At 35.0% G+C, this 19623-nt stretch overlaps 1 protein-coding gene across 6 annotated transcripts in view; it reads right to left on the bottom strand.

The window, feature by feature from the left end:
• LOC143255004 (stAR-related lipid transfer protein 3-like) overlaps positions 1-19623 on the bottom strand; it is a 51960-nt gene that overhangs the window by 26754 nt on the left and 5583 nt on the right. For 4 of the 6 annotated variants that reach the window (XM_076509988.1, XM_076509989.1, XM_076509991.1 and 1 more), the window contains exons 3-6: positions 15976-16056; positions 15753-15797; positions 13468-13545; positions 12198-12251 (exon numbers count right to left, since the gene is read on the bottom strand). In XM_076509988.1, the coding sequence (XP_076366103.1) occupies positions 12198-12251; positions 13468-13545; positions 15753-15797; positions 15976-16056 (258 nt within the window). The remainder of the gene's footprint in view (positions 1-12197; positions 12252-13467; positions 13546-15752; positions 15798-15975; positions 16057-19623) is intronic. The other 2 variants (XM_076509992.1, XM_076509993.1) reach the window with 1 other exon arrangement.

Genomic DNA, 19623 nt, shown 5'->3' with positions numbered 1-19623 from the left:
AAGTTGGTCTTTCCAGTCCTGGTTCCAGGGTTATGTGTCATAGCAACCAGTATCAAAATGTAAAAGAATAGAAGTTTTAAAAGATACATAGCAAAATTGTAACAATGAGTAGCCAAATGTCCAGTAAAAAGATAAAGTCAAGTAAATGGAGTAAAATTTGTAAAAGTAAATGAAGGTAAAAACAAAACAGCAATTAAAACAGAAAATGGTGTGAAAACCAATGGTGACATCCAGTCTTCAAAGTTGTAAAATATTTACTCTAGCAAAATGGTAATGACCATAACCTGCCAGGAAGACTAACAGGTAAGTTCAAGAACCACCGTCAATCACCTGAAGTTGGCCTTTCCAGTCCTGGTTCCGGGTTATGTGTCATAGCAGCTATTATCAAAATGTAAATGAATAAAAGTTTTAAAAGACACTCCACAAAATCGTAATAATGAGTAGCCAAATGTCCAGTAAAAAGATAAAAGTCAAGTAAATGGAGTAAAATTTGTAAAAGTAATTGAAGATAAAAGCAAAACGGCAATTAAAACAGAAAATGGCGTAAAAACCAATGTTGACATCCAGTCAACAAAGTTGTAAAGAACTACCTGTAGCAGAATGGTAACGATCATAACCCGCCAGGAAGACTAACAAGTAAGTATAAAAACCACCGTCAGTCACCTGAAGTTGGTCTTTCCAGTCCTGGTTCCGGGTTATGAGTCAATATGGCCAGTACCAAAAAGTTGAGTAGTAAAAGTGTGAAATGATATGCAGCAAAAGTATAATAACAACTCTCCAGGACAACTAACGAGTAGTTCAAACAGATAGTTCAAACAGTAGCGTTAGTCACCTGAAGTTGATTTTTCCAGTCCTGGTGTCAATTTATTTAATGTTCTGGTCATTGTCCAATGTCAAATTGAAGGAGAGAGATTAAAACTGTAAAAAAGGAACCACAATTAAAAAAGGTGTAATGAATAAATATGCAACACTTAAATGAGATTAAAAAGATTAATGGCCATTAAAAATTAAAAACATTATCAAGGTGGACAGAGTCACCATCACCAACAACTCTGTCCAATGTTACAGACTGACCCTAGGAAAAAATATGTTTAAAATATTGCCGTTGTTGAGAATTGTAACGATGGCAAGAAAGTAAACATTCTCCTGCCAGATCCGGTTGAAAACAATCAGAAGGACATCAAAAGAAGCAGGAGATAGATGGTGCAGCATGTCATAATGAATATCATCAGGTCCAACAGACGTACTGGCAGAACGATGGCCATTTTTAGTTCCACCAGGATAAAGGGACAATTATAGTCAAAGAAACAGTCAGTTCGAAAGGAAAGAGGTGATCGCTCTGCCCGAGTCTTGATGGCCAGGAAGGTGGAGGAACAAGCAGAAGTGCTAGATACCCGGCAAAAGCTTTCACCTAGAGTGTTAGCGATGTTCCGAACATCAGTCACCTCCTGACCATCAGAGAGTAAGATCGAGAGGGAAATAGAATTGTAGTGTCCATTAACCTTTCGAATCCTGTCCCATATGATCTTGGAACTGGTGGTAGAAGATATGCTGGTTGTGAACTTAATCCAAGATTCCTTCTGGCTTTGACGTCTTACCCACCTAGCATGTGCACGGGCCCGTTGGAAAGCAACCCGGTTTGAAAGTGTGTGATATCTACGAAAAGTGTCCCAGGCCCCGCTTTTGAGCCTTCCGTGCTAAGTGGCAAGCAGGATTCCACCACGGACGAGGATATCGTGGAAAACATGTCGAGGTTTTAGGAATACACTGAGCAGCTGCATGTGTAATACAGTCAGTTACCGCTGCTACACAGTCGTCTATTGATGGCTCATTTACGATGGCAGGATCAAGTTCTGCGAGAGCAGTGAAAGTGGACCAGTCTGCCTGATCCAGCTTCCACCGGGGCACGCGGGTAGGGTGGCATCGACCACGGCCAGTCTCTCTCAAAGGATCGGAAAATGATCACTGCCTAGTGGATTATTGTCAACCCTCCATGAAAAATGGGAGAATAATGAAGGGGAGCAAACTGAGAGATCAATAGCGGTAAAGGACTGACTAGGTGCATGAAAGTAAGTGGAAGAACCAGCATTGAAAAGAGAAAGATTGTGATCAGAGAGCATCCGCTCTACAGATCGGTCCCTCCCATCAATAATAGCACTTCCCCAGAGGGGATGATGTCCATTAAAATCCCCTAGGATTAGAAATGGAAATGGCAATTGTTCAACGAGAGCATCAAGATCTGATTGATCATATGTCTCTCCAGGGGACAGGTACAGAGAACAAACAGTGATGGTATGACCCAAGGAAACACGGATGGCTACAGCCTCCAAGGATGTGTTGAGTGACAAAGACAGGGTGGGTGATCAACCACCAGTGCCACCCCTCCATGTACTCGATCATCACACAACCTGTCATTTCTGTACAGAGAAAACTGCCGAATGGAGACAGTATCAGCAGTTTTGAGAAATGTTTCTTGTAAAGAAAGACAAACAGGATGGTAGGAAGCAATCAGCGTTTTGATATCATCCAGATTAGAACGTAAACCTCAACAGTTCCATTGTATCAAGGTGGCCATTTTTAAGAACGGGTAGGTGAAGTGGCTGGAGAACCCTTCGGTTTACGACCATGTCTTTTTTCTTTACTTTCTTTAGTCGGAGGAGGTCTATCAACCTCCATGGATCCTGCTCTGGGTCGGGTGGGCAGGTTTTTGTTATTGGAAGGGGAATCCAGTGACTGAGGACGTGAACGAATAATTGTTTTGTCTCTTGTGGTGGGAGAAAAAGATGTATCAGAAGAAATGCCTCTATTTGAAACTGAAGGACGTGGATCTTGAGGTTTGTTGGAAGGTATGGGAGGAACAGAGATGGGTGTGGAAGTCGATTCATCAACCTTTTTAACCACGGAGGTCAAAAGGCTTTTCATTTGTTTTGAAAACGATTCTCTTGGAGGCACAGAGAGATCTGTCTGCACTCCCACTGTAGTTGTGGAATGAAGTGCAGCAGCATATGTCCGAGATCGAGTTGTGGACAGCAATTTCCGAGCTTCAGGATAACTAATGTTATGTGTCATTTTCAAATGCTGCACCTCTTTTTCCTCCAACCATTTTGGGCAAGAATGAAAGTAAGAGGGGTGAGAACCATTGCAGTTTACGCAATGTGGGTTCATGTCACAGTCATAGGCATCGTGGTCCTTGCCTCCACAACAAGCACATGTCAGGGAAGAAGGTAACTAGATAGAACAGAACCTTCCCTGGGAGGTCCCCTCACCACGTACAAGCACAAAGCAGCTTGGCTATCTGTACCAAACATCCAGTAAAAAAGTTAAAATTTAGTAAAATTCATAAAAGGAAATTAAGGTAAAACAAAACAAAGTTAAAACATAAAACCAATGTTTACATCCAGTCTACAGCAGTAAGAGAAAAACTACAGTAATAGAAGTTCTAAAGGACTTTTTGTAGCATAAATTGTAATTATCATAACTTGCCAGGAAGACAAACAGGTAAGTTCAAAAATCACCATCAGTAACCTGATGTTGGCTTTTCCAGTCTCGTTTTCTGAGTTATTTGACATTATGGCCATTTTCAGAAAGTAAAGTAATAAAAGTTTTAAAATACTTGCAGCAAAATTTTAATTATAATTCATCAGGATGACTAACAGGTAGTTCAAACAGCTGTGTTACTCATCTGAACTTGGCCTTTCCAGTCCTGGTTCCCGAGTTGTTTGACGTTACAGCCATTTTCTAATTTCAAACTGAGCTTGTTAGACTTTGATTCTTAAAAGGGAATCCCATTAAAAAAGGTCTAATGCATGAATTAAAAAACTTAAATGGCATTAAAAAGATTAATGGCCTTTAAAAAACTAAAAACATTTCCAAGGTGGACAGTGTCACCATCACCAATAACACTGTCTAACGTTATGGATAAACCTTGGGACAAAACATGTTAAAAATGGTGCTGTCACTGAGAGTCGTAACGAAGGCAAGAGAGTAAAATGTGGCTTATTGTGACCTGAGTGTTACACATACAAAACATTGGTGCATCAGTTCCAGATAAAAGAAAATGGTGAGTTAAAAACTGTGACTCATGCATAGCCTAGTTAGAACAACTTCCTCTTTACAATCCTTATGGAAATAAGACGGCCAAAGTCCAATATAGGGTATTATTTGGAAAAGCTTGTTTTCATGTTGTTCACTCCAAGTCAACTGCCAACTGGCATGGAGCCGGGCTTTGAATACAGGACCATAGTCCATGTATAGAACAGGCACAGCAGTGATAGTGCCAGAGCAGACAGATTTAGCTGCGGGTGTCAGCGAGCTCATTCCCACAAATACCAACATGGCCTGGTATCCAGAAAAACTGAATAGAAGTAGATGTTAGAGAAATAGGTCAGTTGGTTTTAAATATTGGCAAGAACAGGATGTGAACTAACATGTAGCGATTCCAGGACCAGTAGAGAACTAAGCGAGTCAGTAAAAATAGTGCAATTTGAGTACTGTTTAGTTTCTATGTAATCCAGGGCAAGATAAATAGCGTATGGTACAGCTGTGAACACAGACACTGTAGAGGGGATTCTGTGTGCAATCACCGAACCACAACAAATCGTGGCAGAGCTCACACAGTCATCTGATTTTGAACCACCTCTATAAATAGGAATGGATGGAGATGGTTCAAAAGATGTTCAGCAAATAACAGACAGTATTTCCAATCTGGAGTGTCTGCTTTTCTCAGATGACTTAAAGAGAGGTCACATTTGGGGACTGTAAGAAGCCATGGTGGGCTGACCAGTGGATACAGCTATGTTATCCAAGGACAGACCCAATTCATCCAACTGCACCTGGATAAGAAGGCCAAAAGCAGCAATGGCAGATTGTCGGTTCAGAAAAAGTAGGGCCAACCGAGGAAGGAAAACAACTCCAGGTGGGATGCTTTGGTAAGGAACAAAGTTTCGAAGCATACAGTAAAGACAGTTGCAAACGGCAGAGGTGCAAAGAAGGTTCACGAGACTCTATGTATAAGCTCTGAACTGGGGAAGTGCAGAACGCCGAAGTCCTTGATGATGAATAGGGTCCAGCATCTCTAAGGCTGAGGTCCTGGCAGAGCCATAGACCAGTGATCCATAGTCAAGTTTTGATTGAATAAGAGCACGATATATCTTTAGCATAGAACATCGATCCACTCCCCAAGTGGTGGAAGAGAGGACACGGAGGATGTTCGGTGCTCTTGTACTTTGACCCGTAGCTGCTTGATGTGTGGTATAAAGGCCAGCTTACAGTCAAAGATAAGCCCCAAGAACTTTGTCTCAAGGACCACAGGCAGTACAATTTCACCAATATGGAGTTCAGGATCAGGGTGAATATTCTGTTGGCAGCAAAAGTGCATGCAAATGGTTTTAGCGAAAGAGAAGTTAAAACCACGTCCTGTGGTCCACTTCAATAAAGGATTGAGGGCAGTCTGTAGCTGCCACTCAATATACCTTATGTTCGATGACTGACACGAGATGTGAAAGTTCTTGACAGAGAGCCCATTTGCAACAGTAAGAGGGAATTGTTCAGCGATGGCATTAATCTTTATACTGTACTCAGTACACAGAACACTCATACACAGCCCTGATGGACTCCAAGTTCCTGTAGAAAAGAATGGGAAAGTGTCAAACCCACATGAACTTGGAATCTCCTGTCCATTAAACAATTTTTAATAAAAATGGGCAAATGGCCACATAATCCATATATGGAGATCTCACAAAATGGTATACCTCCATGTTGTATCATAAGCCTTCTCAATGTCAAAAAATATTGATACAAGATGTTGTCATTTGAGAAAAGCTTCTCTGATTGATGTTTCAAGTCGAATCATGTGGTCCATGGTAGAGCACTGTCGTCGGAACCCACACTGGGTGGGCAAGAGGAGGTTGTTTGTTTCAAGAAACAAAACAAGATGAGCATTAATTATCCTCTCTGAGGTCTTACAGAGACAGCTCATCAAAGCAATTGAGTCATAGTTTGAAGGAATCTTGGTATCCTTCCCAGGCTTAGAGAAAGGTAGGACAATAGCCTGGCATCAGACATCAGGAAAAACATTCTCCTGCCAGATTCAGTTAAAAACAATCAGAAGAATAGCAAGAGAAGTAGGAGATAGAAGGAACAGCATTTCATAGCGTACATTATCAGGTTCAATCGAGGTACTGCCAGACCAATGAAGGGCCAGTTTGAGTTCCACCAATATAAATGGACGATTATAGTCCACTACAGACATGAATATCATGGAAAATGTGTCGAGGTTTTAGGAATACACTCAGCAGCTGCTTGTATAATTCAGTCAGTTACTGCTGCCATACAGTCGTCTATTGATGGCTTACAGACAATGGCAGGATCAAGTTCTGTGAGAGCAGTGAAAAAGGGCCAGTTTTCTTGATCCAGCTTCCACCGGGGAACGCAGGTAGGGTGGCATTGACCACGGCAGTGTATAGGAAAATGATCACTGTTGTCAACCCTCCATGAAAAATGGGAGAATGGTGAAGAGGAGCAAATTGAGAAATCAATAGCAGTAAACAACAGACTAGGTGCATGAAAATAAGTAGAAGAACAAGTACTAATGAGACCCTTCCTATCAATTTCAGCACTTCCCCAGAGGGGATGATGTACATTAAAGTCCCCCAGGATTAAGAAGGGAGGCAGCAACTGTTCAATGAGAGCATCAAGGTCTGACTGATCATAGGTCTCTCCGGGTAAAAGGTAGAGAGAACAAACAGTGATGGTATGGCAAGTGGCAAGCCTAGACAGGGTGGGCACATGCTGATCAACCAACAGTGTCACCCCTCTATGCACTGGTCCATCACACAGCCTGTCGTTTCCATACACAGAAAACTGTCAAAAGGTGACTGAATTGGTAGATTGCAGAAATGTTTTCTGTAAGAAAAGACATACAGGATGGTAGGAAGCAATCAATGTTTCGATGTGATGCAGATTAGAACGTAAACCTTGACAGTTCCATTGTATCAAGGTGGCCATTTTTATTTATGTATAGGCAAATTGGGTGGAGAACCCTTCCGTTTACGACCACATCTTTTTTTCCTTACTGTTCTTATTCGAGGTCGATTGGGCAGGTCTTTGCTGTTGGAAGGGGATTTCAGTGACTGAGGATGTGAATGAATGATTGTTTTGCATCTTGGGGTGGGAGAAATGTCTGTACCCAAAACCAAAGGAAGTGGATCTTAGGGTTTGTTAGAATATATGTAAGGAATAGAGATCAGTGTTGAAATTGATTTAACCATGGAGGTCCAAAAACTTTTCATTTGGTTTGAGAACAATTCTTTTTTGAGGCACAGAGAGATCTGGCTGCACTTCTACTGTAGTATTAGAATGAAGTGCAGCAGCATACATCGAAGATGAAGTGGTGATTCAACTTTTTTAACCATGGAGGTCCAAAAACTTTTCATTTGGTTTGAGAACAATTCTTTTTTGAGGCACAGAGAGATCTGGCTGCACTTCTACTGTAGTAGTAGAATGAAGTGCAGCAGCATACGTCAAAGATAAAGTGGTGGACAGCAACTTTCAAGCCTCAGGGTAAGTAATGTTATGAATCATTTTCAAATGCTGCACCTCTTTTTCTTCCAACCATTTAGGACAAGAACGAAAATAGGATGGGTGAAAGCCATTACAATAGATGCAATGAGGGTCCATTTCACACTCAGGCATCGTGGACCTTGCCACCACAACGAGCACACAAAGGAACTACGACATGATATTTTCGAGTGACCGAACTTCTGACACTGGAAACATCAGAGAGGGTTTGGAATGTGTGGCCATACCCTGCAATTAAGATAACCTGCCTTGATGGTGGCAGATGGACGTGATGATTTAAATGTCAGAATGAGGACATTGGTCGGCATTGTAATTCCACCTTTGCGAGTGGAGATATGCCTCACTGCAGAAACTCTTTGGGTGAAAAAGCCAGTGAGAATCACTGACTATAGGATGTTCTTCAAATCCCTTTCAACAATAACTTCTCATGATGGATTCAAAGTAGCATGAGGTGTAAACTCAATTGGTATATCTCCAATTGCCTTTGAATACAAGAGGAGTTCGCTGTGTTGAGATGTGGATGTTTCCATCAATGTGTCACCAGATAGAAGCTTCTTTACTGACTTTGGAGAGCCAACAAGTCCTTCTAGTCCCTTATGACTGAAAAAGGAAGACATTTGCCCTAAAGGTTCATCTGAAAGAAAATGTAGTATAAAAAGTGAGGTACAACAGGTGTTACAGATGTTGAAGATTGTTGCTCAGAAACTTCAAGACATGGTTGTTTACCTATGGAGTGTTTTTTCATTATTTTATTTAAGTTTTTATTTGGAGGATCCATAATAAAAAAGGAATATTTCAGTGCCCACTGACCCTACCCACCACCAAGCCCTATAAGGGGACACACTACAATGCCAAACAAGAACATTGCAGCAATGCCAGGGTTTTGTGAGCACTATACCCAAACACCAGCATCAGATACAATGTTCCAAACACCTGATGAGAACATCCAACATTAGTACTTGGTTGACCCTAGCCCAAGTGGACCAGCTGATTTACCCTAGGGGACCACCCTAAGGCAACGCATCCACAGGCCAAAATGGTGTGTTAGGGTTTGACCCCTCAACCACCAGAATCCTCTCCTCCCCTTCACAGGCCACTATGCATGGCAAACACGTGGGTGAATGTTTAGATCCCAGAGGAAGTAAACTGAAAGAACCACATACAGGAATCCACATGGAGGGGTTGTAAGTCTGAAAACATACTACTTGACCACTGGTGGGCATAATATCAGAGAGGATTAACTACACTCTACAGGGTGGCCCATAAGTCCTTACCCATCCATATGTTATTATGTTATATTGAATTACGCATGTATTATAAATGTTTCTTTTTTTCAGAGAAATATGGCAGATGTAAGCCCATTTACACTTGAAGAGCGTATTGTGACAATTACATTGCATAACATTATGCAGCAAGAATGAGGGACAGCACACAAACACACTGGATACATAAGATATATGGATGGATGGGGATTTACGGGCCACCCTGTATAATACAATCAACATATTCTACTACAATAGTTACAAATGTGAACCATAATTTTACAGATATGGAAAAAAATTCATCTACATATTTGGTAGAAAATATGCATGTGCTATTTTCAAGGAGAAATTATTTCTGCAGTAAGAGTATTAACTGTTGTAGATCTGAAAGTTATAGTATTTCAAGCAAGGGAGTTTTCTGTGTTCCCTGCAAAAGCAGAAATACTTGCATACATTTAAGCCAGTAACCACTGGAGATTTCTGAGACATAATGTGTTATTAGTATATTTAGGTGCTTTAAATCATAATTAACACATGGAAAAAAATGTGTATCTGGGATATATTAGTGGTTAAGCTGTGAAAATAGAATACACAGTTTTTTTTTTAAGTTTTTATAGATTAGATAAAGATACTGATTATTATGATATCTAGACAAAAAAAACTAAGCATCAAAAAAGAAAACAAGTTAAATCCCCCACTAACTACAATTAATGAGATTGCTGGAACCCAAATTACTTGTACTTTACCAAATTACAAACTTGTTCACTACTAGAGCTGGGAAATTGTTTGTTTACTTAAGAGCAAAGCCATGTGAATTATCTACTGTGCCCACCCACCATGGGGAACTGAGCCTCACATTTAAACACTGTAAGCTAGTAAGCTTACACTCTCCCACCAGGAGGTGCTAAGAGATTGACTCAATTAGTTACAAGCATCAATAATCAATTTAATAAAATAATCAAGTGATCAAAATTACAATTAAATTTTAGTAATGAAGTCCAATAAAAAGTAATTATGAAAATTATGAAGTAATCTATATTATATTTTCACTATCCAAGTAACCAAAATACTGACATTAAGATTCTTCATTATTTTTGCTTTATTCAAGGTTGTTGAATAATAAGTTGGCAAACAATAGTTTATAAGTCTAATGAAGCAATTTATTCAAGGGGGAACATTGTAAAAGTTTGGACAGAACATTGCCTTGTCTTCATCACACCTGATTTTTTTTTAATGAGATCTGTTGAATTCTATTCACAATTCTAGAACTAAAAACTCCATCACATATTGTTGTAGTTAATAAGACCACATGCTACACATTTTGGCCCCCATTCATGATTTATGATACACATATTCTTAATAAATCATATAAATTACAATATTTTTTACATTTATTAATCAGTCATTATGGAAATTCTTGGGAGCACTGACAATGGCAAATTAGTACTGAAATCCAACAGACATTTTTAAAAATAAGAAATAACAACAAATTATCACTCTTTCAATGATAAATTAGATTTTATAATACCATTACTACTACTATTTTTTGTGGTATATCCCAGCTCAATGGTGTTATTTAAAATGGCAATCCTGTAGTAATGATTGGGCAATACAGACACTTAGTTTCATACCTCTGTATGTGATACTTAACCCTATAAGGATGATGTCATTTTTAAACCCTTTCCATACATGTTACTGAGTTACATTCATAATTTAACTAAACCATTTTATTATAAAAGTATTTTAACGAAATTACAATAATCAAGTAAATTATAATTCAAAAATGTAAATTATCTAAGTTTTACTTTAAAAAGAAACATTTAAAACAGCAATTAACACTGTAGGTTTTGCTGTCACATGATCTGCTTGTAGTTACAAGTCTAAAATTTATGAGCTATTACACACAATACTGTGAAAACAGAATGAAGACTGTTGGCATATGTGGTCATATTAAAGTTCCACCTGTAGTTCATTATCACTTGGAAAATTTCCAAGAATTTCTTGATGGAGCTTTTACATTCTAATACTTCTAAGCTTAAGGTCAGCCATGCCCATTTGCAAAGTCAAAGCTGTGTTGCAAGGTGACAGTTTGAAATGAATGACATGCTTACAACCAACAAAAAGAGGAGATTTCTCACTATTCAGTTATTGCTTGAAGAAAACTCTACCAATGTATGAATTTGAAGCATGAGATAGAAAAGAAGCTTATTATATTGTTCTCTTGAAATGTACCTAGTGCTTGGCAATTGTTTCTATCCTTATATGTGTTAGTTTGCTAAACTGTCAAGCTACATTTAGGTTTTACATTTATATTTTAATTAGTTATGTATTATTTCTGTTTATAAATGCATATTTGAAACTTTTATGATTGTATTCCTATAACTTGATGCAGTTTGACTTGTGGAAATGTCTAAGCAAGATGACATAATTTATGTGTGAAAGCATTAGTGAAAGAATTTATGAATAATGTTTGCCCTATAACAACTACAATAACTGAGGAGTCACTTTGGCAGGAACAGGTTGACATACCTGCATCAAGAATAAAAGAAAGAATTGGAGAGGAAAATTCAAAATATGCTACAAGAGAAAATTTATACACGAAGAAAAAAAGAACACAAAACACTAGGAACATTTAAAAGGTACATACACATTTCCATTTCTTAAATTTAAACATTTAATTGTACTTTAAATTAATCAATTTAAACATTGATATAATATCTAGAATTAATGATATAATAGAGAAAATGGAAAATAAAATATAAACATTTACTTTAAAAAAGATATGATATTCATTTAGGAAATTCTAGAGATTATGCAAATGAAATTTGAAAACTATAAGATAATGAATAGTACTTTATACTCAGAATGAAAATTACATTGCCTCTGAACTACTCTAAGTGCAAATAACTATATTAAATGATGAATCACTTATTATAAATAGTAAAGAAAAATCAAAATTAAATACCTTATTTTTTTAAATACATAATCTTATGATTATGCAAGACAAATTTAAAACTATTTCATCCACTAGTTTCATCTGTATATAAAACCTTCATGAGAGTTACATTATAAGTAGTCACAGCAGAAGGGCTAAATAAAAACTCATTTCTAAATAGGCCTGAATCTACAAGTCCTAACAAATGTTCATAATAAAGATAAAGTGTCATATGTGGTTACCAACTATTTCCACCAAATAAAATATGCTATTTAAGTACTCTAAGAAGGTTTACAGATGTAGCTAACCCTTAAAACATACTTATGTGCAAGAAGAGAAAATATAAAAGTTTACTTCAAGCAGCTCCAAATCACTAAATCTTTATAAAAATAATAGTACAATAACAAAAAAAAGGGTTTTACCTGGTAGAAAAATACTTTACATATGACGAAAATGCCGGTGGTGGTCGTGGTTATCTAAAACATTGCATATATGCACGTCAGTATTCAACATAAAAAAGAACTTTTTAAAAAATAAACGCATTTTTTACTGAAATTCTTCTAATTCATAACAGAAATAGGGTTATTCATCAGTGACTTTAAGTCTCACAAAAATTAGCTTATGTACAATAATTACTCTTTACAGCAGGGGTCGGCAACCTCTTTCTGCACAGGGGCCATGTCTGTGAATGGATGGAGGGCCACATTCATCTCTGTAGATAATAAATGAAAGTAATAATAATATAATAATAAAACACAATGAACTATGAATAATGTTTATTTTATTTAAGTAATATTCATGTTGTAAAAAACACAGTGATTAGTGTGAGACTTGATGTTGTTTATCACTCAAAATCAGGTTTGAGATAGTTACAAACTTGAATTCTTCTTCAGGACCACTGTGGGCCATATGGATGTGATAATTTGTTTGGGGACTGAGGTCTGGATGATTTTGGCTGGTGGGCTGTAGGTTGCCAATCCCTGCTCTACAGTCACACACTAATGCCAGAATAGTATGAAAGTGACAACCAACTGACCTATGAGGTCTGAAATTTCAGTTGTAATAATAACCTAAATTATAGTTAAAAAGCAAATCTATTGAGAAAATACATCAACAATACTTGGGATTGTGACTAACATCTACATCTTTATTAATTAATACTTATTAAAAAAAATCACCTAATCTAAACATATCTAAGAAGACTTCAATTGATTTTACAAAAGAACTGATGCACGTGAAAATTAAAAAGTTCAAATAAACTAACATTAGAAGAAAATAAATTTAAAACTATTATACATTTAAAAATGGCTGGTATTGGTAGAGAAAGCACTTGAGGAGCGAACAACGTTTTGACCTTCTTCGGTCATCGTCTGGTTCACTCCTCTAGCACTTTCTCTGCCCATACCAGCTGTTTTTAAATATTTAATTTTCTCTACAAGTGGGTTTTATCATCATCACAGATTAAAATTTAAAACTACATTTCTCTCTAACATGTAGTATTAAACTGCAGAATATGATGATTTAAAAAATATATAAATAATATAAAAACTTGGTTAAAGGAAAAAAAAAATTATAAAACTCCATTGAAGGGAATAAATTCCTTTAGGCCTGTTTTCTATCACCCTTCCCCCACACACACACAAATTATGAACAATACCTGTGACAAAGTATCAAAATTAACTGTTTACTCACTGCTATCATCCACCAATGAGATATTCTGAAGAGCCCATAGGCAAGCAAAATGAGTGTAAATCTCCATGCTGATGCCATCTATAAATAAAAGGTAAGCATGTGTGCATACAGAAATTATATTAAAATTATTGAGGCTTATGATTAGCATGTGTATGTGTGTGTGCATTACCTGCAGTTAGTATCTTATTAGATAAAAAAGAAATCACTGTCGCCACATTTTAAAACTTATTACTATGACAATAAACATTTCAGAAAATATTCAAAATGAAGAAAACTTTGGAAAGCCTGTTCTAGTTGTTAGATTTTCCTAAATAAAACAGGAATAGAAATGTTAATAACCAAAACCTCATTTATTGTTTTGTTTTACTTCTATCGCGACACATTAAACCAAGAAAGCATAATATGAACCACATCTTCAGAAAAGGAAGGGTATGCAACATTTTTTCAATAAATTTGATCATCAATGTCTAAGTATGTACAGTGCATTCATTTATAAACTATATTATGATTTAAGAATAACTTTGAATAGAGTTGATTATTTTATGTTTTGTAACAATAAACTAATTTTAACAGTAACTGCTGTGTTCTGATAATCATAAACAAAACTAATAAACTGTAACAGTTGTTTTGACTCCACAAATGAGTTACTAATGTTTTCAAGTGTAATCAGTTTTGTTCCTCTATTTCAAACACAACACCATTTCATACCTGCTCTTGGAGCCATGGGCATATGAATAATTTTAGATCTAAACATCATATTAAATGAACAATTTTGTAATAAGGCATGTTTCTTCAATTCTCCAAACACATCAAAAAATCAATTACATATAGGTTATTTTAGAGAGAAAATAGTTATTTGCCTTCTGCCAGATATGAACGATAACAAACACCAACACGTTGCTTGTATGTAAGTTACATTTGATTTAAAATTTTAAGTATGTTAGTACCTAAAAGTATGAACTGACAAGGATTCCAAGTAATTTAAACATCAAAAAAAAAACTCTCAGATACCCAAGGTAAAAACTGACCATTCAAAGCATTGGTTATGACATATTATGCACATATTTACTAATAATATAACATAAAAATCACTAATAATTCTAGTGTAACAAATCAAAATTTTCTAAAACAGTAATTTTTTTTCATTTACTACCTATCCACCTGATAATGTCAGCAGGGCTAGTCCCTAGATGGCTCAGACTACCACTACAAGATTTCTCCAAATATATTATGCACATACTTAAATATCTGTTTCAACCTAATATGTGACTATACATAATGATGGTTAGACATGCAACTATTTCTAAAAGTACATATTTTATACAGGTATAACATAAAACAAACAAACAAGAGTATTATAAATTATGATTTTGATAATTAAGTAGGGTAACTGCTTTACAAAGTCATGAAACAGGAATTAATACTACAATCACAAATTCATAATATTTAACCCCTACTTTGGCAGTGTTACACTCTTTACTTGTAGTCCAAAGTAAAGATTAAATTTTATAAATTTGTGATTGTAGTATTAATTCCTGTCTCATTACTTTGTAAAGCAGTAACCCAACTTAATTATCAAAATCATAATTTTTAATACTCTTGTAATAATTGACATGAAATGCATTCCTTTCAACTGAACGTTTCAGTTAAAACTCCATTGTAAAATATTTGAATGCTGATTGTATGCAGTTATTCTGTGTAACAGTGGGTTTTGCCATGAGTCTACTTTTTGAATGATTTTTTGGGCCCATGTGTAAACCCAACAGTGCAAGTCACCATTAGTTGCTTTAAATTATTACGACCATATTCTGGCCAGTTCAACATGCTATAAATAAAATATTTGTTCCCACAACACATTAAGCAGAGATTGTATTATTAGTAAAGACTGATTACAGATTTCAAACTTGAGGTTGCAAGGAAAGTGTTTTGTTTTTCCTTTCTTTCTAACATTGATAGTTTTCTGGAGATATTTGGGCTATTTCTGTTAGTCAATAGCTAGGATACAGTGAAATGCAACAACTAAATCTCTATCTGAAATACTGCTTTATCCAAACTTAGTTTTAAGTTGTCAAATGTGACTGAAGGAAAGAAATACAACTGATTTCTTTTAAGTTAGCAAATAATAAATATCTAACCTACAGAATTTTAAATATTATTTCTGTGTTTTAACACAAATTTTTTAAGGAGTTATTTCTGTCATTTATAAGATACTATACAAAAATCTGTAACTGAGAAAATGATTGCTAACTTTTAGCAGCCGAAAGTTAAGGTGAAAGTCTACTTGCATATATTTTCAGTTCAACTGCATGATAATATTGAAAAGGTATAATCTATAAAAATAAAAATACTCCTATAATCATCAGGGGTTATGAAAAGACCATACTAAAAAGTTACAATGAAAGTCTGGCCAAGAAAAACAGAAGTCACGAGTCAAGCAGAAGCCTTACACCCTGAATAAGTTGTGGTTATTTTTTGGATGTATACAAAAACTAGAGCAAATATACTTACCACAATATCAAATAGAGATTTTTCAAAGGAGTAATTCAAAACTTCCTTCTTAAAGGCATTTTTAACACCTTCACCAGTTAACTATAAGAAGTAAATCAAGTTGCTGTTATAGTAATGTAGCGAGACATTCTTAATACATACATTATTCAAGTCTATGGCTAATTGCACTTAATAAATTAGAATATAAACAAAATCTCCTGTCTCAAGATAATCTATTAATACAACTAAATTTCAAGCAAGCACAGAAATCTATAAATATATTAGATATGTATGTTACTTCTTAATGAGCAAACAAGTCTTTCATTAAATTTGAAAATGTTGACAACAAAACAGTAATTTAGCATGAAGATATAGGTACAATGCACTACTTTGTGTTGAAAATCATTATTTAAGAGGTTCATGGGCTCCTGCTGTTTGGATATCTTTCAGATTCCACAAATTAAATGAATGGATCTACTAAAATATACATATATGTATATATTTTTAAATCATAGATTTTCTAATTTAAAACTTAATATAATTTATTACATGTCTATTTGATTTTATGCTTTGCTTTTTTCCATATTGCATTTTCATTGACAAATCTGTTCAAAATTTTTTAACCTTATACTGAGATAGTACACAATTTTACTAAGTATTTTATAACCCCATCTTACTTAACGTTTTGCATTCATCTAAACGTTTTCATGCACATAAGTATATGTGGTTTCTATGAAGAGCTTTAGTCAAAGATGTAACTCAGTTCTTTCACCTTATATTCCTAGAGTTCTGGGTCACTCACCTGGATCATCACTTCCACTTTCTCATGAAAAAGATTGCAGTAAAGTAGAACATATGTGTAGAGATAGATAGCAATCGTTTTTATTGGTACATTATTCATTATATTCCTATTGGAATGAAAGAGTAGTATAGGACAAAGGATGTCACTGTAGCATTTAGTAAATAATACCACTTTTTTAAAGTTTGAAATAGATTTTCACAGATTTAAATCTCTTCAAAGAGACTAACTGATTTTTAGAGGTTTGAGTAAAAGTGCTACCCTCTATATGCACAGCCAATTTTTTATGTTTAAGTACTGATTAAAGATTGTTTCTATTATCTTTTGTATGGTATCCAATCACTTTTGTTACTTCAAACATATTCAAAATCAAGAGAATTCAGTAAAACAAAAAACATTTTCTGTTACTATTCTTGTTACTTTCAACTTCTATATAACATGTTGAAAAACAGTTTATCTGGAGGCATCACAATATTTCAGTGAAAATAAAACAAAAGTAAATGTCTACATTTTCAATATACTGAGATGAAATAGCCAGATAAAGTTGTATATAAAATATAAAAAAAAATTACTGTTGAAAGAAGACCATATCCACTAACAATAATCTGGAAAATTACATTAAATATCTAAGAGAGAACCAGCTAAAACAGAAGCCCATCAGAAATGACTAAGACCCTAAAAAAATTTACAAGAAACCAAATTTTTTTCCCTGCTGAAGATTACATTCCAACAAATTTTTGATTGAGAAGAAAGAAATTGAGCTGGTGAAAGAGGAGCTGTAGGCCCATTAAGTATGTGGTAATCTACAAGACTTTGAACAATGGTTACAACAACGTGATAGCAAACAAGTAAGGTCTTAAACAGATCTGGTTAATTACAATGCCAAGTAGAAGAATGAAGTTTACACATGGTCAAGATGTATTTTTCTTCTGTTGGTGGAGGGTTTGTCACATGATTACATCATCATGCAGTAGGAACCTCAATATAAACATGAAATATGTTAATGAAAACACCACGATCAACTAGAAAAAGGAAATTTGTAACAGAATCAAAACTCATTTAAAATGGTCAGATTCAAAAAATTTCCTCCAATATGTCTAGAACTGACTATTTATAATGAGTGAAAATCATCCAATACTTCAATAAAGACAAGTAAATTTATCCTTAAACCCATGTAAGTCACTTAAAGAATATGGCTATTTAGAAAATATGTTGAAAATTCAACAACAGTACTGATTGATTGGAATTAAGTACAAAGCTACACAATAGGCTATTTGTGATCTACCCACCATGGGTATTGAAACCTGGTTTCCTGCAGCATCACTCCTCAAACATAATGCTGTGCCACTTGGAGGCCAATAAGAGCAAGAAGAAAATGAAATAAAAATGCCAATTTACAAAAATGGTTAAATTACTCAATGTCTCAGAAATGAAAGGTGGGATTTGGGATTACTAAAATGTGAGAACAAAAGTGACGATATAAGTTTACTGTATAATTACTGTGGTATTTTCCATAAAAGTAGATATTCATAATTTCATGATTGTCATCTGATCAAATTACTAATAGACAGTATGCAACTCTTGTAGCCTTTTAACTTGATCTGAGACCTTAAGATATGAAAATGTTAATAGAACCTCAAAGAACAAATCTCTATAAATTATACTGTGCTAAAACTTTCATAATTCAAGAGAACCATGTAAAAAAATCTATGAAAAGAAGATAAGAAAAAAATTGTAGAAAACTAGGATGATGATGAAATTTCAGCAAAAAACAGATGTAAAGACTACTTGAAAACATCATAGAATCAGAAAGAACAGAAACATCAAGAGAATTATGAAAGATAACCCAACTGGCTAGGACTTTGTGATGGACTCAGCATTTCACAAACATCTTCCCCTCAAAAAAATTGAATTTGGACACTCAAAAATAAGAAAGAGAATGCAAAAGACTTTGAGACTGACCAAATAATGCATCATGAAAATTACCTGAATAACCACGCATGATAACTTTTGAAGTGCTGATCGACAATTTGCAAAGGACAGTAGGGAGGAAGTTTGTCTTGTTAAAATACTTCCAGATATATATATATAAAAGTAGACAATGTACTACTCTGGGTATATAATTTCATTTGAGAGTAGGTTGTAAAAGTAATAAAACTGAATATGTGCATCTTGCACTTGTTATTAATGGTGCATAAAAATCACAACCAGAACTCTTGGCAATAATAACTTGTATATTTTACCCACAGCATATTTCAATTTTGAAAATGCCTATTTATAGTGTGCTTTCTCAGCTTAGCAGGCTAGCATGGAAAAAACTGGAAAGACAATCCATTTATAAAATTCACTGTCTCTAGTATCACAACAATTTGCAGGGTCATATAGTTGACTCAGTAGGAATATGACCCTGAAAATCAGTTAATTCCCATGTTTCAATCTATAACGATTTACCAAAAGGAAAATCTGAACACAAAAATATACAGAAGACAAAATGCTAATTAAGCAACACTTAAAGGAAATGAAAAGATATACATAAAAATTACTGTTTTCATGAAATACAAGAAATAGGATAATCATTATCCACACATATATATGGTAATCAGGTTATAATTAATTTTAAAAAACACATTCACAAAACATTTATTTAGAAATAATTTTGAGAAAAAAAAACATTATTTTCTAGTATGCAACAGACATTCAGCTTGTAAAACATAAGATTCATGAAAAATAATGTACACTTAATAACCTGCAAATCATAAGTGTGTTTTTTAGAAAATCTTATTTCCAGAAAGTTCTCAAAAAATAGTTGGTGGTAACTATTCCATTTGCATTGTTTGTTTTTAATAACTGCTGACTGTTCATTTGCTTAA

Source organism: Tachypleus tridentatus, chromosome 7 (assembly GCF_004210375.1).
Source record: "Tachypleus tridentatus isolate NWPU-2018 chromosome 7, ASM421037v1, whole genome shotgun sequence".
NCBI classification, from domain to species: Eukaryota; Metazoa; Arthropoda; class Merostomata; order Xiphosura; family Limulidae; genus Tachypleus; species Tachypleus tridentatus.
Note: the sequence above shows the minus strand (reverse complement) of the source record. Positions and strands in the feature narration are given on the sequence as shown.